This window comes from Corvus brachyrhynchos, unplaced genomic scaffold (assembly GCF_000691975.1).
Source record: "Corvus brachyrhynchos isolate BGI_N302 unplaced genomic scaffold, ASM69197v1 scaffold61, whole genome shotgun sequence".
In the NCBI taxonomy this organism is placed as follows: Eukaryota; Metazoa; Chordata; class Aves; order Passeriformes; family Corvidae; genus Corvus; species Corvus brachyrhynchos.
Window position 1 is genome coordinate 9,764,346 of NW_008236478.1, and position 20,693 is coordinate 9,785,038.

Sequence of the window (20,693 nt, forward strand, 5' to 3'; positions counted from 1 at the left end):
AAAATTTATGACCCTGCAACAGACTTTCTTTTCTGCGTTGTCCTTTGCATGCAGTCCAATTTCCTACAGAAATGTTGACCTAATTTTTTCTTCTGCCCTGGTTTAAGTTTTTGGCAGGAACCCTCCACACATCTTGTAGATTTTTCCCACCAGCTCTGACTGAGAAGGTGTTAGTTTGCTTTGTACTTTTCTGGGATCAGAGCCATCTTTTCATGTAAGCAATCTGAGCTGCTGCTTGGGATCGTTCTCTTCCGAGGCCAAGCAGGCCAGGCTAATCTGACCCTCTTCTTCCATCATGTGTCAGCTGCTGCCAAGTTATTACCACTAGACCCACTCTCACCCTGCTGCATTTATTTTGAATACATCTTTCCATCATCAGCTGTATGTATTGTCTGGAGAAAGTATAATATTTTATGTAACAAATGAATTGTTCCTCTAAATGCATGTAGTTCAGCTGCTCTTCCTCACTTTATCTGACATCATTTGCACTCCTGGATGGCTGGCAGACAGGAAACTCTGGAGAGTCTCGCCAGATGTTTGCTCAGGCCAATAGACCTGATTTCATGGCAACAAATAATATTTGGTTTTATTTGCTTATAAGTTTTTATGTATGTTCCTGGTGCCCTACTTCTTATGGGTGTAGAAGAATGAAAGTCTGTAAATATCAAAGCTCTGTGAATTTCTTTAGTCCATTGTCTGTTGCTTTTCAGTCTGTAAGTGACATCTGTATGTGCTTCTTGCAGTGGTAAAGTGTGCCCAGGCTATTGTATGCTTGGTCTTTCCTTGGCTTGCCTTCAGTCTTCATTCTTCTGTGTGCTTCCCCCATGAAGACCAAGCAGGTCAGCCTGAGAACAGGGAATAGGTCATGAAATCCATCTCAGCTAGATCATGTGTCTCTGGTGGGGTCATCTCCTTCTGCACTAGTCACTGTGAGCTTTTTGTAATATCTGTCGAGAGAGGTGGAGAATTCTAAGGCTTGAATAACAAGCAATTTTAGAAGTTCCTTGCCTCTCTGAAGATGAGTCTTGGTGACTAGCTCAGACATGGATGACTAACACCAGGGGGTTGAGTCTCTTCGTGGAATTTCCATGTTTCCTTCTTTGCTTGTTCTTCTCCCCTCTCTCCATAAGTGGAATTGAAGCAGACCAGTTTCTCATGCTGTTCCAGCTCTGAGCAGCTTTACTTCTCCAGAAAAACAATCCTTTTCTGTTTTTTCTGTTTTGTTTTTGTTTGTTTGTTTGTTTGTTTTGTTGTTGTTGTTTTTTTTGGTTTTTTGCTAGCTATGCTTGGTAAAATAAACAAAACACCCAAAGCAAATTACCCACAACCCTGAACAAGATCTTCCAAGCCAGCCAACATGATGTGTCACCCTGAGAGTTTGTACTGGAGAATTGCAACAGCGTTTTTCATATGAAACACTCTGCAAGCATATAGGTACAGCTCTTTTCTTTACAGTTCTGTAGTTCTGAATGTGCTTCTGGCACAGAATCTGACACCGGGGATAAAGCTCCTTCTTTAAGGGGCTTGCCAATTTACTTGGAAACAATGCTGGTGTGAAATAAAACGTTGCCTGTGTTCTTGGAGTTTGAAGACAAAGCATTCTGCCTTTGGTACATAATATCCTTATGGTTTAGATTTGTGCTGAGCAAAACAAGCAGGAGTTAAGGTCTGGCCTGTACGGAAACAGAGTTGTGTATCACCGGGGCTGCCAACGTCTTTCCTTGCACAGATTGTGTTCTTGGTGAAATGCAGGGCTGTGTTGGTGGATGTGATATGTTTGGTGCTACAATCCTTGAGTGGGGAGTATCGTGATGCTTTTTGGATAAATATTTGCTATTTACCTCCTTGATGGTGCAGCCTTTCCTATTTTAAGTGGTAGGTCTGATCAGGCTCCTGAGTAGAGGCAGAGTCAAATCCTCTGCATGCCACTCTAACTGCATCAAGAGACAAGACCAGCCCATACATAAAGTCCCATAGTGGTCTTAATTTTTCAGTCATCAGAGTAAATCAAATAGCAGGAGGAGGCTTCAGAAAGGCCATGCCCTCACAGTACACCCTCGTGGTGTGCTGGAGTCCACCCCTCTTGAACCAATGTGTTGGAGTGCTCCATGAGGTGGAAATGCCAGAGATTACTTGTCACTAAAGAGCCAGAGCAGAGCTTTAAAATGGGAAAATCTTGGCACCGTACCTACATCATTTATTTCCTTTGCTTAGTATTCAGCCTTAGGACAAATTAATTTCTCTTGAAATCTGCTGTACTTGCCACTAAATTTGTTGTCTTTTCTAAAAGCATATCTTCTCCTGTGAAGGGAGATAAACAAAAAGTGTATGTATATATTCAATTTTAATGCATACTAGAAATCACTTTATGTTTTATTTATTTATTCAACATTAACCTTTGCATTTGCATCTGTAAATAATACTGTAAAAGTGAATTGGGCCAGAGAAGCCTTTTAGGGATTTGTTCTGTCATACAGCTTTAAAACTCAGACATCTGTTTAAAATTTGAAGTGGATGCCTAGAATGAGTAGGTGAATAATAAATAAAAGTTATTGAAATGAATAATATCCTTTTTATCTCTTTATCTGAAATCACATAAAGGCTGCAAGTTCAGTTTAATCCTTCTGACATCAGTCAGTCTGAGCTTTAATAGAGAAAAGGAAGGAAAAAAACCCCAGACCAATAGCTGGTCTCTATTTTTTAACTTGATACAGAGCAGGAAGCTCCCTGAAAGAGACACTGGGAGACATGAGTAGTAAGAAAGAGATTGTGCTTCATGTCAGTGAGCTTTCTGTAGCTACTGCTGTTATGCTGCTGCAAAATGAAAGGAAATGCCAGGGGCAAAAGATAAAAGAGAATCGAAGGAAATGGATGTATTTTGCTAATCCTTTCCTCTCATGGTGAGAATGGTTAATCCATTACGGAATACAATGAGGATGCTAGACCCACTTGGACTTGCTTGTGAGCATGACTTAACTGGGCCTAAGTTGCCTGAAGCCTGGGTAAGTTGCACCTGTAGTCAGGACATATAAAGGATAACCCAAGTTGTTTGATGCAACTGATGCAACTCGGTCTGTGCTGAGGTCCTTGTGTGTGTAAACCACGCCCAGTGACTCAAGGAATATTCCTGGCAGGCACTGTGCTAAAGTCAGGGCAGAATTGTAGGACTGTAGAATTTTGACTTTGGAGTGTGGATTCTCAGTTATTGTTTCTAAAAACCTGTGTGTTCTGAGAATTAGTTACCTTAATATTGATGCCTACTTCATAAGCCTAATCTCGAATTTGGACAAGGAATTTTCTTTTCCCAGCTCCTTTAATTAAAAAAGACAAGCGATGCTTTGTTGCTTTATTTTGTATCTACACAGAATTCCTTTTGGGGCAGAGGACACTCTATCGTATTTTTTTAGACAATCACCTGAAAACCAGAGGAAGTCTGGCTATTGTGGGCTTTTAGTGCAGTATGTTACCCCGTCTAGAGACGGTGCTTAAGAAATATGGCCAAATTAGAATATTCAGATTGTGTCTGATCTCCTGAACAACATGGGGCAAAAAATTTTTCCTAAAATTTCTTACCACTAGCTCAGTGATGTTGGCTGGAGTGAAGTCTACGTAATTGGAACCCTTTTTGACATGAAGACTGAAGGACGTCTGCTTCCATCTCTTTCCCCCTCATGTGTTTTACTGTCGGCTTGAGCTGTTATTGGCCAAACTGGAGTTCATATTGGCATAAATGCAAAGGACTGAGTCTTTTGTCTTGATCCTTGATGGAGTCTGGATTTGAGTTTCTGAATTTCCTTTTGCTGGCTATACAGTGATTTGTTTGTATAGTTGAGTACAAACATAGCAAGAATTAATTAACTGCCTCAGGCTCTGGACACTGCTCAAACAGCCCTTTCCAATCATCTTTCCAAATTGATCTGTGGTCCAGGTCTGATGTGGCTGTTGCATCTCTGTGGTCAAAGATACTGCCTATTCAAGAAACTTTAATTTTCGGTGTGAACACACGCAGTTTATCTTTCCAGTCACACTTAGCCATCCATCACAGCAGTGCCACAGGACACATCACTAGGTTGTGAACCCTTCCAATCTGAGCATGGACCTGCCTCCAGTTTACAAATCCAGTTACTCAAATCAAATGCAATGCAAAACCTGTGCTCAAATGATACAGTTTTTCCATTAAGGACTTAAATTTGGCTATTACAAACATTAAAGTCTTTCAGTTCTGTTGTCTACCTCCTTAGCTGGCAATCAACTCTTGTTTTGTTAAGCCAGAATTTAAATCAAATTAAATTTATTTGAAATCTTGTTCAAAATGCTGCCTGATAATTAGTTCTCTGTGATCTAGTAGTAAAACATAGTAGTTATTTCTCAAAGCGTATTTTTTTCTCTGAAGAACCAAACTTGCACAAAGTTAGAGAAAAGGAGCTTACATATATTTCAATTATGAGAGGATGAATTGTGGGTAAGAAAATATTTCTATGAAGAATGGTGTTTGTGGTATTAAGCAGAGTATATATGAAGCAAACACGTCTGAAACTCAGTATGGAGTTGCATGGAAATTTGGTTACCTTACACCTGTGTCATTTGTTAACCAGAAAGACTCAAAAAGATCATTATATTGAAAATTTGGCTTCCAAAAAGAGTCATGTCACTATCTTTGGTGTTTAACTAATGAGAAGGTTGATTTCTGACTTACCTAAATATTTAGACCTCGTTCTGAATATTAGAAAATATAAGTTAGGAGCAATTTACTTTTCAATACAGAAGAGAACTGATTCACTTCATAAAGCCAAATCATAGCATGACCTTGAATATAGAGTCACTACCTCATCAGAGTCATGTTGACTAGTCTGATTTGTCTCTTGTTCTATTTGATACTAGGAACTCACGTGTCACCTGCTTCCTATTAAGCAGAAAAAGCCAGGGGGATGGCTGGCTTTGTTACATGGCAGTCACAGTGAATGTATTGACAGCTGAAATTTGGAAGCATAAAGATGTTTGACATGGTTTGGGAAGAGACAACCTGCTTTTGAATCTCAGGAGCCCAGCTGGTTTAAGAGTGAATGGAAGACACTGCCTTCTTAGCCTCCCCTGGCAGCGAGGGTGATTGATAATTGTGTACAATTATTGTAAACAATCCATTCATGTTCTTTAATGTGAGCTGATTTTAATACTTTATCTAGCAACAGTCTTCTTCTTCCTCAATGTTTATACTTTCTCTCTTTCTGTCTTTCAGCTGTACAGCTCCATGGACTTTGGAAGGAAATGGCAGCTCATGCACGAGCGGGTCACTCCAAACAGGTTTTACTGGTGAGTTATGGGCACTGGCTTGGCTTGCTTTGGGTAGGTCATGGAGGGGAGAAGGGCATCTGACTTGAAGGGATTGGTTGCTTTACCTGAACATGAAGTATACCCTTGGTTTTGTTCATCATCAGTGCTATAAACTCAGAACATGCCTTGCAGTGCCACAGTCTGTGTGTTCGTACCTCTTGTCTGATAAAACATGGTGTCTTTTACAGAGAAGTACAAGTCTTTTGATAATTGCAAAACTCCTGCTTCTTTGTTATACACCTGCTTAGAGTAACACAGAGAAACTGCCCAGTGCTTCAGTGACAAGCCTGTGATCATTAGACCTCCTGTTTTTCAGCCCTTCAGAGAGTTACTTTAGCCTAGAACACAGTCTTTGTGCAGAGCCAGCCACTCTGACCAGTCTCCTTATGCAATCTTGGTGAGAAGGGATGATTCACTCTGCTTTAAATCACTCTCTGAGGAGCCAGTTTCATTATAGTGACTAGTGAAAGCCCAAGATCTGCAGTTTGCTAAAAATCTGCTTTGTGACTCAATTCCTTCTCATTTCCCAAGTGTCAACCCCTCAAATTGTAAGAGTGTCTTAAAATCAGATGATGAAACAAATTTAGTTCCTATCTCCAGGCTCAGCCATCTCAGATGCCTCTTTTCCAAACTTCTCTGCACCATGTGAAGGCTCAAGAACTGACTTTTAGAGAGAAAAAGAGAAGTGTAGTTCTTCTGTAGTTGAATTTAGGATATGGGGCTCGAATCAGATTCATAATTCTGTACTTACTATATGCCAGATGATGGGGTGTGTGTGAATGTGTAGAAGTGCTGATTTACAGAATCTGTGTATAGATGAAAGAAGTGTCTGGTCTTAAAGACCAAAAAAGATTGTATTATTAAGGAACCGGAGGGTAACATTTTGGGTGGTTAAAAATAAAAAAGACTTGAAAAACTTAAAAGTTGACTCCCAGTTACAAAGCATGTTACATATCTATATCTATATCTATATCATTTTAGAGTCAAATTCACACAGACATTTTTGTACCTCATTTAAAGCCCCTGGAATCCAGGCCCAAAATATCTATAGATTTTATTTGCAGTGTTTCCACACCTTGCACTGGAGGTAGACTCCTTATTTTAAATTACCTACATCCTTCTGCAAATCTCTCTAAACATCTTTAGGCTCCAACAGTTAAAACATGGCTTTTTGGCATCAAGTCTAGAGATTTCCCTTAGTGTGCCTGAGGAATTTGGACAATGTGAGGAAGTTTTGAACACCGAGGAAAGGAAGTCTTAAGGCTCCTAAGTCACATGGACCTGCAAAATATATCAAAGGTCTAGAACCTTGTCTGTCCATGTTACTGTTCCACAATTCCATAATGTAGGAAAGGAAGTTATTTTCTCCGGGTTCAGGTGGCAGGTGGATGACTGACGTAACTATCAAAAATCCTTTGATCTCACTATTCATACTGGGTACACATGAGAAAGGTGAGTGTAGATCCTCTCCTGGTGTATCCTTCTGCAGAGCAGAATAGCTGTTCCTTGGAATAATTTTACCCCACCCTTCAAATAACACAAGTGAGCTTAGGGGAGAGAGGCTTCTTGGAGGATAAAGCGCAAGGGCTAAGTTGACTTGGGAACAAAGCAGAATCTCTTCTTAAAGGACAGGTTGTAGTGTTGTGCCTTATTTTCTGCTTTCATATAATAATGGTTAATGGAAATTGCCTGTTTGTCCATTTCACACCCAAATATGTGTTGTTTTCCACAGTCTGCCTCATTTTTCATAGTCTTTTGCCTGCAGTTTGAACACTCTTCTTTAACAGTGCATTATGTAACACCTCTGTTTCAGGTGCCTTTTTCTCTTAGGAAATGTACAAGTCTTCTATAGTTAAAACTCATAAGACATAAACTTAGAAATCTTCATTCTACTCAGAAACAGCAGAGTCCCGCTGAGAATAAGCTTCCCAAGAGAGTGAATTAGGTTTTTCCCAGAGTGGGAGGGATTTGAACCAATTCATAGTGCAGGGATCAGAGGTATTGAAGTTGTGGAACACAATAACTCTCCTTAGCTGATTTGTTTCTCTTTTTCCTTCCTTTCCTTTTAAAGCTACAAACTGTGATGGCTTGCAAGCTTTGGCTTGTAAGATCTGTACAGAAAAAAAATGCAAAAAAGAACATTTTAGCCTCAGAAGTTTGTCGATTTCTTTTTATTGGGCTATGAAAGAGAGAGAAAAGTGGGTATAGCTGTAAGTTTCAAAAGGACACGAGCCACTACTTTGTGAAGCTCACAGAATCATAGAATGGTATGGGTTGGAAAGGACCCTAAAGATATCTAATTCCAACCCCCCTGCCAGGGCCAGGGGCGCCTTCCACTAGTCCAGACCGCTCAAAGCTCCATCCAGCCTGACCTTGAGCACTTCCAGGAGACAGACATCCACAGCTTCTCTGGGTAACCTGTTCAATTGTCTCATCAGCCTCAAAATAAAGAACTTCTTCCCATTATCTATTCTAAATCTACCATCTTTAAATTGAAAACTCCCTCCCTTTAGCTACTTAAAGGTGCTGTAAGTTCTCCCAGAGCCATGAGGTTCACACAGACCCACCTCTCAGGTCTGTCAGTCTCCCTCTGGATGGCATCCCTTCCCTCAGGCGTGTCGACTGCAGCACTCAGCTTGGTGTTATTGGCAAGCTTGCCTCTCCACGTCACCAGCCTATCGCTGTCCGTGCCATCAGTCTATCAAATACTACATTATTCAACTTCTGAATTCAAACTTCCATGGAAGTTGAAATAGTAATGATAGGGAGATGCCAAAATGAGGTAAGCTGCTCTTTTGTTTGCTGCTCTGCACGTTCATTAGCAGAGGCTCAGGTAAGCATCCTTCATGAAATGGGACGGTCTCCGTCTGATTGGAATGCAGCTGGCTTTATCTGGGACAGGCTTTGCTGAGTATGTTTGCCTTCAAAACATGACTTTCATCTCTCAGGCTGCTTTGAATGGGCTTGTGAAGACTGTAAAGTTCACCTGGTTCATGGGGTCAGTCAACCTGACAGGGAAAGGTCTTATTTTTCTCTCTGAGTTCTTTCTGAATAATTATACCTTCCCTGAGAGACCTTGCAGATAGAGATCTTAAGGCCAGGAGAGAATTGCAGTTGCTTCAGAGCTTGTGAGATTGGGATGTGAATTTTCTCTCAGCAGAGTAAGCACAACCTCTCTGTTAGTCATGGACACACTCTGCATTTTTTGGTGTAGCTCTAGTAACCAGCATCTGTGATGGCTCTCCTCTGGTCAAAAACAAAGCCCTAAGCTCCAATCCCAATTTGTGGCATTGTGTCCTGGCTCTTCTATTCAACTTCTTTCCTTAGTCATAGATGTTGGTGCTACTCACTCGTTTGTAGTTTTGTGTTCTCATCCCATATGGATGTCACATGTTGAGCTGTTCATGGGACATCTCTCATCCGTTCCTGAGCCCACTCAAAATTTGTGCATGAGCTGAGATTCACCCCTGGGCCACTCATAGTTATAAAAAACTAGGATTTGAGTTCTCTGCTTCGGTAGTAGTGATTCATTTGTTAACTACACCCACTGATGGCAGTGGCAGAGCTTGAACAGAATGTGTTACTTGATGTATGTACAGGCATCCAGATTTGGCTCCCATGTGCCTTGGCCTCAGATTTTAATAACTTAGGATCCTGTAAGACTAGAAATAGGGAATTTACGCTAATGTGATACAGAAATTCCAAGATCACTCAAGATAACTGGAACCAGCATGGGTGCAAAGTTTGTTAAAAGCCTACTCAATGTTCTTTTCTTTCAGAACACATTTCTGCAGCTCCCTCTGGGCCCTGTTCATTTTGTGTCACTGTAACTTAGACACCTGTGCTGCCATGTGGAGGATATAAAAAATAAAGCCCATATTTTGTACAGTAGAAATGTTGGGGAAGTTTCCTCGCCTGTAAAACACATGGTGTGTTCTGTGCTGACTAAGTACTGTTGCTCTTCTGATAAAAACTCACAGGACTTGAATTGACCTTAAGTTCTTTTTACTACCTCTGCCTTTTCCTGCGGCAGCACAACGGGGCTAAGCAGTTTGGCTACTGGAGCATTCACCCAGCACTTTGATGGACCACAGCTTTTCCCTGTCATCTTGGGTGACTCCAGCTGACTTTCCCTTGCTACCTTGTGGATGAGACTGGGAAAGGAGAGCACCTTGATGACTGTAGTGGGTGGAGTACTCAGATATTCTAAATGTGAAGTGCTACAGTAGTAGATTAAGAGCCATGGAGGGTGCAAGAGAATGAAAAGATGCTTTAGTGGCAGATGAAATCCTTTTATCATCTTATGGCTTAATTCTTTAAAATACAAAGTTTCTCAAGGGGACTTGTGTTTTCTGTCCAGTCAGCTGAATGGCTGTGAATGTCATCCCCTGTCCACCTGTCTTTGGAGGCCCTGCCTGTGTTTGCTGAGCAGGCACGAGAATCACCATCCTGAGCAGAGGACAGGACTATACTCCTTGGGACACCCATACCCTTTCTTAGGGCTTTTCTTTTCTTTATTGGAGAACACATTCCTGTTTCCTGCCTTCCATCATCACTGGGGAATATGAAGTGGTGGATGTGGAACCATTTTCCTTGTTTGGTTTTTTGTTTTTTTTTTTTTTGCTTGTTACAGCTAGACATTTCCCTTCTCTCATTTATTTTTTAACTCGTGCTCTCTGGGACTGTGAGTGATTCTGTCAAAGCCTGGGAGCAGGAAAGTGGGGAATTTGTGTGGAAGAGAGGGAGAAATCTGCCCAGCATTTCTAATGCCTCTGGGGATATTTGGAGCCCTGAAGTCAGTGTGCAGCATGAACCTAGTCAGTAAAAGCCACTGAAATACACACTAATGATGAAAGTTGGACAGAAAACACCAACAAGGCAGGAAAGGAGAGACTGGGACGAGGAAGATAGGACATGCACTAGTGTGGCTTCAAGGACCAGCGTTTGTATTTGCAAGTAGAAAAATTTGGTGTATTAAGCAGTTCTCAAATACACTACTGATTCCCTCAATAAATCTCCCTAGAATTTTATCTTTTCCGTTTTTTCCCCTGTGATAATCAACCAGATTTCTGTTTTGTTTTGCGGTCGTTTTTTTGTATCTATGAATGCCAGACACAATGACTGATCTCTGAGGATTAAAAATTGGGAGAAGGGAACACTTTCACTGGAGAAAGAAGGAGGCTGCATATCCACTGACTTAAGTTGTGCTTTGGAGTTAAAGGTTTTCTGTCACAGTTGTTTGAGGAATGAGACAACAAATTTTGTCTTTCAAGGGCAAGGTTTTCAGTCTTTTTTTGTGATTTTGGATAGTAACAGATGATAAAAAGTATCAGCCAGTGTATTTCTTTTTATTTGCAGCCTGAATTTCAGGACGACTATAGCAGAGTCTGGTTTGGATATCTGATAGTAATGTAGCAGAAGTTAAGGGGTTTACCTCAGTGTTTCTAAGGGTTATTATCTGGATTTGTATGTGCCTTCACACAGATGTTTGTGTCTGTTTTTATTTCTTTGTCTTTGGGACAGCACTGATATTTCCTAATTCCAGTGCCAGTTTTGGTCCACTGAGCAGTTTCAGCAGCAGTTCCAGTAGTGACCTTTGGATACAGCTGACATTAACTTTACTTGCCTAGTTTGTCAGCAAAGAGATGGTTAGTCAAACATGTGCCTGTCTCTCCTGTAAATCCCAGTAATCATTAACTACCAGATGGTGTCATTGCACGGTGCTGGGGAAACATCGCCTGATTTTTTACAGCCAAGTTTAGTGTTAGGAAAACAAAGTCTTGTAAATGTCAAATTGACTCTTAAATAATCCTACATTTGAGTTTTTCAGAATTTAAACCATACCATACATGGAGCTATGGATAAAAGGAATGACTCCAGTTTGGCAGCCATGGATTACACCTACGAGCATCACCAAAGCATGTACCCAGTGCCTATTAGTGGAGCCTCCCTTGGGCTAATGACTCATTTGGCTCTGGTAAGGGACTTGCCTCCCATGCCCCGTGGGCAAGAACAGCCCGGGAAGCTAACATAAATCTGGGATGTGTTACTCAAGCCACCATGACCATGAAGTGTGCTAGGCTGAGGACAACATTTTCAAACTCTAGCTTCAAGCTCTGTAATACGAATTCAGGAGAGATGAGATCTTCTCAAAAATTCTTGGCATATATTGGAAGATTTCCTTACAAGTTCACTTTAGTTAATTAAAGACCATGGTGATAATAAACCAAATTTTATTTTCCTTTTCAGTTAAAAAGGGGCAAAGTGAAACTGTGAAGCTAGGGATTTTATTTCATTTTGTGTGCCTACAATTAATGCCATCGGCACTATAGACACTTAGTGTTTCCAAATGTTAGGCTGTAGGTGACTCACTTGTGATTACACAGTAACTCAGTGGCAGAGATATAAATGGAACATGCATATAGAGGTAGATACTTTTTTATTGGCTGAAATAGTGTTTATTTTTTGTTGAAAAGTTTTAAGTTAAGAAAGTTATTTTAGAATTCATGGTAACATTATCAAAATGTTTCTCTCAAAAATTTAACAAAGGGATATCATGTAATGTTTGACAGTTTTTGGATGGTCTTTTAAAGTCAATTTAAAATTTGAATAAAGCTTCATTTTGCAATATATGATTTTTTAAAAAATTAAAGCAGGGAAACAAAGTGTGTGATGTTTTTTTCCTAAACATAATCCTATCCTGGTTTTCAACTACAGATTGGTAAGTGCTTTTCCAAGGACACTGTGATAGATTTTATGGATATCTAAGAGTATAAAAACCTAAATTACCCTAAGAACAGGAAAAATCTTCACTCCGTGTCTCTGGGAAATGCTGCAGGACTTTTTTATAGACACTGAACAGACCCCACGGGTTCCATTAGTGCCTTTGGTCCGTGTGATGTTCAGACAACTATTCCCCTTTCTGAGCACAGCCCATGTTCTTTTTCTGAACAAATTTATGAGAGATTGACAGAAATAGTTGGATCTGGGAAAGCATCTCTGTAGAAGGTGGGAAAAAAACCCAAAGTACAGTACTGGAGAAGTATTACAGACTATTTTCTAGTTTACCTGGGACTAAAGCCAAAAATCTCTGGGGGTTTGGTGGATGTTTATACTGACTGATGACTTAATCTTACAAAGGAAATTTGTTAGAACTAGTCTCTTGTACTAGGCATGTAAGCTCTAAGTAGTAGCTGATGCTTTACTATTGTGTGGTGCTCCTCTCCTTACTGCCTGCTTTCCTAGGAAAACAAGTGTTTGACTTTTTTACTAAGTCCCATGGATGCCTGGGCTAAAAGCTCTTAACAAGAAAAAAACAACCAACCAACCAACAAAACATACTAAAAACATCTTGGCTAGAAGGCTTGTGTGTGATTGTGTGATTATGAAGGGAAATAATTTTAAATACTTTAAATTCTCCTTTAAAACCTGTGAACTAAATAAATGAACCATAAGAAAGGTGCCACATGATAAAGTCTCACAATACGTATACACCTCTGTAATTCTGGCTGCTCTCACAGCAATAATGAGTTCTTTCAATGAAGGGTATATCCTCTGGAAGGGCAATTTTGGAATAAGTTGTCTTTGAAGGACTTTTCTTTCTAACCTCTTTCTTTTTCTCTCTTACCTCCTTTTGCTTGAGAAATGCAATGTGTCTTGCAGGAGGAAGGATTCTCCACTAATGTAACTGTGGATGTCCTTACATAAATACTATCTGGCTTTAGAATTTGGGATTTGTTGTGGTTTTAGTACAATTTGTGGTGTTTGCCACATTTATGTCTTTAGATGTTCTGTGGCTGGCAGTTATTTTTTTCCTTGAGGCCTCAAAAAGTAAGGGCTGAAATATTTTTGTTAATTTGGTTTAAATCTAATGCCTACCTCTAAATGTCACCTGTTGCTCTGCAATTAGTGCTTTCAGACATCAAAAAGCCTTTTGCTTTGGTCTCTCACCTATCAGGTTTCTTTATGTCCCAGGGGCCAGTCTCTTCTCTTATCTCTCCCATTGCTAACCTTGGATAATTCTATAACCCCCACCTCCCCCACACTGTCTTTGACTAAGTGTCTGAGACTGAAGCAGACTTGATGAACCACTAATAAGAAAGACCAGGAATGCTTTGAGGAAGTTTGTTGGATATTTCTCCCAATTTGTATTGATCCCTGGATGGCATCCCAGTGCCATGTCTGACTGAATAGCGCATGGTGGGAGGATCTGTGTTCCTCTCATGCAAGAAGGTGACAAATAAGCTCTCCTAACCCCATCACTGTGTTTCAAAGGCCAGTGTTGGAAGCTGAAATGCTGTACTGCTGACTCATGTAGTCTGCCTGGCCTGACTTCATCCTGCCTCTCCTGATGCACGTGAACTCAGACACAAATTAATTGCAGCCTGTCAGGAACAGTCCCAGAGTAATTCTTTGTGATACTTTGTAGGAAGCAATGATGAAAGCCAGCCCTCTAATTAATATATTGAATAATGCATCCCTCTGAGGCATATGGGGATCTCCCATACTGTCATAGCTTGGCAAAGCTAATCAAAAGCCAGGCTGCCAGGCTGAGAGGTAGCATCATATTTTGTGTATTCTGGCTAGCAAGGAATAGTTTCCCCCTTTTTTTTTTTTTTTTTTGGTGGGGAATTTGGGTTAGGTTTCAGCTTCTGTTCTATATCATATTAATCTCTTTGTTTCTGGAAAAATGGGTGAATTCTCAGTGTGGAAGGGAATCCCTCTTGTTTTCAGATGACTGAAAGATAAACATTTGGGAATTCTTTTAAAATCACTGCTGTTCTCAGAAGTTTAGGAATGACCTTTTCACATACTCTGATTATGGACATAATTTTCTGGCTATTTCATTCAGTGGAGAAACACCTACAGGCATCAGGAGTGAGCATCTTTTGTGGATCCATCCTCCCTTTGCCCCAGACCTCATCCCAGATGGCCCACTTGATTTCAATAAATGCACCTTTACAGCTCTTGTTTCTTTACAGCAACTGGGGCTGGCAGCATCCTTGCATTGGAGGAAGCTGCAATCTAATGCAGGAGTTATCCTCACCAAGTACATCAGCACTGTCAGGGACCATTTTTACTTGAAACTAGATACCTCAAAATTCTTCAAGGAGATTTTCTCAAGAAGAATCAGGAAGGACCCAGGTAAATTCCAGTTGATTTCACTGAACTGATTTCTGCTGCTGAAATTTAACAGAAGAAGTTGAGCCCATGCTGCAAGGAAAGAACAGTCTTATCATGGCAAAACAGATAAGATGTTTCTGCATTAATTTAAATGTGAACCATTTGTGTTGCTCAGTAACATCCATTAAAGATAAGGAGGTCCGTTTTTATGCCTTCTGCTTATTGTAAATTAACAAACTCTCTTAAAACAACAATTCATCAGCAGTTATATGAGGCAGAATTCATTCTCGGCAAGAGAAGAAAATGGAACTCCCATCCTTTCATTCCCTGGCATTCCCCTGAGTCTCCTCTGTAGAATGAGATGAGTTTAATTTTGCTGTTGTTAAGCACAGTAAGCATGAAGCTACATCAGAATGTAAGGGCAGGAAGGAGTATCTTATTAGCTGCACTACAGGTTCTTTTAAATAATGTTGATTCAGTAAGTTGTGTCTTGCTGGTCATATAGAGAACAAGGACGAGAAGCCAGTGAGTGATGCTGTTTCACTTGCATATTTGTAGTGAGTTAATTGGAATAAGACTTAGCAGTGGTTATCATAGCTCTGTAATTATCTTGCAGATAATTGTTCTCCATTGGGCAGAAGGCAATAAAAATGGGAGGTAGACACATTTCCATGTTTAGTGGAATATCAGGAGTTCTGTAGGTGAGTTTGAGAGAGAAACATACTCACCTGTGTCTGCCAGCAAATACTCAGGAGATAATAAATAATACCTGTAGACTTTAGAGCTGATTTCAGTAGATCTGGGTTTTCTCATATAGGAGAAAATCCTGCTTTTTATTGAAAAAAATAAAGAAAACCAAGCCAAAAACTCTGTCAGGTTTTTGGCCAAAGGGTACAGACGGATTCTTAGGTTTTGCTCACAGTATTTTTCGTTTTCAGGTTTTGATTGAAAATCTTTGAGGGAAGGAGCCATGTTCCATTACAATATTGATTTTTCGGGCCATCTGTAATAGTGACTCCCTAAAGCCATTCTAGATCTGCAGTAGTTTCTCCAGAATTCTTTTTTTTTCTTTCTACAAATCATTAGATTTGAACAGTGTGCTGGCACTTTGGAATTTGCCTTGAGGATAAAAAACCATCAGAGTATTACTTTTCATTTGGCCTTGTACTTCTCTTTCCTTTTATTGCTCCTCTGTAACCACAGATTAAGAGCCTCACAAAGAAGCTCTTGATTTACCTACAGCTTGACCATACAACTTTGCTTCTTGACATGACTCCCACTGCAGCATTCTGCCCTGAGCATTCTCACTTGAACAGGGTAATGCTTTGGGGATGATGCTGCTGTTCTGAAGAGCTGGGAGTGTGTCTAGTGCTCAGCCCCCTGGGCAGCCTTGTCTCCTTATTCTTTGTTCACCTGCCTACCTTAGAGCAAAGGGCCCACAAGAGGTGTGTGAGCAAAGGGCCCACAAGAGGTGTGTGGTTTCTCTGGTCTCTCCTGCTACAGTGTCGCTCTTTTACTGACAGAGACCTGCAAGTGACTGTGTCTGTTTTATTCATCTCTCCATTCTGCCTGTGAGGATGCTTCTGTTTTGAATGCAAACCTGTCTTGTCACGAGACACTTGGTGATCGGCTGACCTCATGTCACTGTTGCTTTTACTAATCACAGCCACACAGACTTGCTGTTTCTACAGACAGAGCCTGTCTTTGCATATCTGTCTGCTGCCAGAATCCCTTTTGTTTCCTGCTTCTTTGTCTTTTCCTCTTGTGGTGTTGGGACAAATGAGCATCTCACTCTCAGCAGCTAATTGAGTGTGATTTTTTGGGGGCAAGGAGACACGATGATGCATTTATGCTTGCTGGTCCAGAACAGAGTATTTTATTCTGCTCCGTGTTTCTCCTCCTTATCCTTCTTCTTCATTCCTTTCTTTCTCTCTTTCTTTTCTGGATGATGGCTAAAAGTCGAATGAAATAAGCCATTTGTTCTCTTCAGGTTAGTGTCTGAAATGCAGAGAAACAACTGTCACAAAAGGTTTGTGACACAAATCTATTTTTTCATATTGTTTTTCCCCAAAATGCATGAAATGAACCACAAATTCATTTCCAGAATGTTACATGTTATCCCAGGGTGATTCTTCACAATATCCTGCAACAAGGAATGCAGAGACTCATTCTTCCTTAATTAATACAATGTACAATGCTCATAGGCATGTGGGGCTCATCAGCAAATCCTATACATCTTGTCTGTGCCAAGTTTCATACTGGCATCCCCTCTTTGGACAATTTAAGTTTTATTTTTATCCATCTACTGCTGCATTCATTTATTAAATGATGCTCTCGCTCTGAAGCTTTTCAGAAGCACTTTATTCTGCCTCAGCCTCTGTTAATAGCTGAATCACTGAGCCTCAGCATTTTGGGCATGTCATATTTACAATTGGAAAATGTTTGTACAAATGAGGGCAATTAAACACACAGTGAACTGATAATCTTTATTTTGGTGTAAAACATCTCTTGAATGGGTCAGGTTTAAGATACTTCTGCTAGGAAACAAACCCAGAGGAATATTACAAGTCTTACAAACATTTCCTTTGAGGGAGAGAAGTAACTCCAGTGAAATCTTCAGCTACAGGACTGCCAGGCTGAGCTGAAGGATCTTTGAGCATGTACTTTGCTTTTCTAAAGTGATCCCAAACAGGGCTGATTCATGTTTCATGAAAAAGCAAAGCAATAATCTATAGCAATTCCCCATGTACATGACTTTCAAAGGAGGGTAGCCAAGCACTGGGAAATCATTAACTGCTCTTTATAATACAGTAGGCACTGAACTAATTTTAAGAAAATGCAAAAATCCAAAAATATATTTTATTCTTTTTCCCTAAAGGGACTTGAAATTTAGAATATTAAAAGTGTCCTGCAAAAAAGTGTCCCTTCCAGTAGAAGGCAAAACAGAATCAAACCCTTATGTTGGAATGTGCTTAAAACTTGTCCACCATAAAATCTGCAGACCTCTAAACCCCAGGTAAATCCCTTCTCTCCTCTCTAGAAATGCCCTCTCCAAAGCAGCACTGTTGGTGTTGGATGCCTATGGGATAGAGAGCTGATGGTGTGTCGTGCACTCAGGCTTTGAGATGTCTTCAGGACAGTAACATCTTAACTTGATGAGCTGATGCTTCATTATTTCCAACATATACGGATGCTGGTACTGCTAGGACTTGGCAAAAAAAAAAAAAGGGCTTCTTATTCAATTAGGATAAGCCCTCAGGAGTACCCCTGCATAGCCTGGATCAGCTGTACTCCAATGAGTCAGGAGCAGCAGCTGCATGGGAGCAGCATGTTCAGCTCCTCAGCATCAGGACTGTGGCTGCACCTGGGAGCAACCAGCAACCAGGGCTGGCTTGGCATGGCTGACACTGCCTGCATGGGCCTCAGTCCCCATAAGGAGCTATTTCAGGGGCACCACTGAGAAATTAAGATGCCAACACATGCCCTGTCTGTGTTGCTGGGCCTTTGAAACCTTGACAGGGCTGTGAATAAGGATCTTTGGCCTTCTACCCACACAATTTTTGGAGTATATTTCACAAAAATGTAGTTATATTTGTTGGGGGTTATGGTATAGGTTGGGAAAAAAATGCCAGAGGACTTTAAAGGACTAAGACCTATTAACTGGATGAGAACACATATTTGTGCATAGGTTTTGGTGTTAGCATAAAGGGAAAAGAAAAAATATTAGGCAACAACAATTTTTCTGTTGCTAAATATACTTTAAAGGTATTCCCTGTTAATTTCTGTGATATAAGGGGTCACTTTCTTTTATGTACTGAGAAGAGAAAGAGATATTTCTGTGTGCAGCAGAGGCTGCTGCCTTGCATGGATTCTCTGGTGGTGGTTGACATGGTTGAGCCTAAATGTCAATTTTCCCCTCGAGGAGAGGATTGATTTTCCCATTCTTGGTCTGCTGTATCCATGAAAGAACTGTGTGTAGCAACTTTGTAGTTCAGGGCCTGTGATCCACTGAGTTTACAGGGAAGGTGCAGCTTTAGACATGGGGTATTAGTGGGGATGAGGAGCAGGGAGGCAGATGCATGTATGTACATGTGGAAACACATGCACATGCCATGAACACCTTAAGTTTTGTTTTCTTTGAGATACCAGGCAGAAAACCTCCTTAAAATTCACTGGGACCTTTTAAAACAGGATTGGCTTTGCTGAAAAGAAATTAGCTGAGAATAAAAACTTGGCAATTTTTTTTCCCTTATCTTGCAAGCTAAGTCTCACAACAATTACTTCTGCCGATGTCCAGAACTGTAGCGTCACGGAAATTAGCACTGGAAAAGATGTAGAAAGCTCCAGGGACCTGGCTAAGACAGTTCCTTACAGTATCTTCCTGCCCAGCTTTTTTCCCTAGCTTCATTTGAAATATGCTGTGCAAGGAGGTTTTGCCCATAACTCTTCAGAGACCTCATCACATCCTAACACATCCAGCAGTGTCTCCCCTGGCTCAGCCGCAGAGAATGATACAGTGTTTTATGTGTTTAATAAACACATTCTTTCCCCAACAGTTCAACATTTGTAGAGTTCTTAACTATGGTAGTTCACAGTGGGTGGTTGGCCCAGGGTTGTGTACAGGTTGTGTGCAGTGGGCTGCTACGTGCCCAGAGTCAATGTCTGATGGAGCTGATTTTAGACCAATTAATACATGAATCGTCTTGACCACCTGAAGCCAACTACAGTTACTGATACCCAGACAAATGTGATGCAGTACCAGATAGAGGAGAAGCCTGTTGGAAGGGTATGTGTCATTTAGCAAGGGTGCCATGTGGAAAACTCCAGGTCAGTTGAGTGGGAAGTGAATGGATTAGTTTCTGCTTCCATATGCCCATACAGGCATGGCCCTTGTGTTGCTTGGGTGAGTTAGTTCCATGCGCTGCTTGCCTGGTACCACACAAAAGTGTTTATTCACTTCTGGAGCAGGATGGAATTAAAATTACAGCAGACTAATTGGCTAATCCAATCCACTAATCCACTAATTTAACTGCAGTTGCCTGCAGCAAGAGGATGAGTTTTTCCCCCCTTGCATATTATTGCACAATAAATGTGCCTTGTTCCTTGCTGTTTCTAGCCCTTATTTACTGCACAACATCCTGATAGGTAGTATCCATCTGTTTCCTCTGTCTCTTTACATGCACACTGGAGATTGCCTTCAGTCTGACATCTTAACCTGCAAAAATGAGTTTTCAAGTCAGCATCTTGGGAGTCTCTGTTGTAAAAGTTTTGATTTTGTTTTCAAAGCTGGTGAACGCCACTTTGACTGGTCAGAAACCAGACACACCCCTGGCAAAAAGCTCAGTCCAGCAGGTTCCAGATCAAGTTTGGAAGGCTGACTCCTGTGACCTGAATTTTTGCTTTTACTTTGTTGTAAACCCCTAAAACAAATGGTGCTCACATTCAGTGATACTCACTCAAACCTCCCAAACTAGTGGGTCCAGGAGATAGAGCAATAGAGCATCTCTTACTCTCAATTGATGGTTTAGGGAGGAAGGATCAACAGCAGGCAAGTGGAATTGCTCAGCTGTTTTGATTTAAAATGCTAGGGGAGCCAGATCTCAATGCTCCTTTTCACCTTTAAATGGCTGGCATCTGCAAAATGGGTAGAAAAAAATGCAAAAATTGTTTATTCCATGGAAAGGCATTAGAGTTGGTAGAAGTGAGCTGGGGTGTGAAGTAGGCAGGTAACCAGGAGAGTCTTTTTTCTTTTTTCATTTCTTTGCATGTGTTGGCATTTTTTTAGTTTGAAGTATACAGCATCTTATAGGAAAACATTTCAGGAATAGTTACAGTGCAGAATATTGTGTTTTCCCTGCCCTTCTCACTGGCTCTCCCTCCCAGTCAGAGATGAAATATTAGCTGAGTGGCCTAGTAAATGTGCATCCATGCACAATGCTCTTCCCTCAGGATAGAGATAAGGATCTTCCCAGGATCATGTCCATCCCTCAACTTTAAAGAACACACAGTCTTCTTCTGAAGGGAGGAAAGATCTCATAAAAATCAAGAGCTACCATGAGAACAGAAAGGAAAAGCAGCAGCAGAAGATAGAAAAAAATAACAATTGCTTCCTTTTAATGGAATTCAGAGGTTGTTTGAATTCTTAATTGGAAAATTATCCTATGCCTGCTGCAATTCTGGCTGCAGGCTCCACATTTTGAAAACTGCTTTTACAGCAAGTTGGGGAATGTGTCAGCAGG

General features: G+C 40.7%; 1 protein-coding gene across 1 annotated transcript in view; it reads left to right on the forward strand.

Moving 5' to 3' along the window:
* Window positions 1–20,693, forward strand: part of SORCS3 (sortilin related VPS10 domain containing receptor 3) — a 277,450-nt gene that overhangs the window by 167,896 nt on the left and 88,861 nt on the right. Inside the window, exon 6 of the mRNA XM_008643870.2 lies at window positions 5,237–5,310. Within this exon, the coding sequence (XP_008642092.2) occupies window positions 5,237–5,310 (74 nt within the window). The remainder of the gene's footprint in view (window positions 1–5,236; window positions 5,311–20,693) is intronic.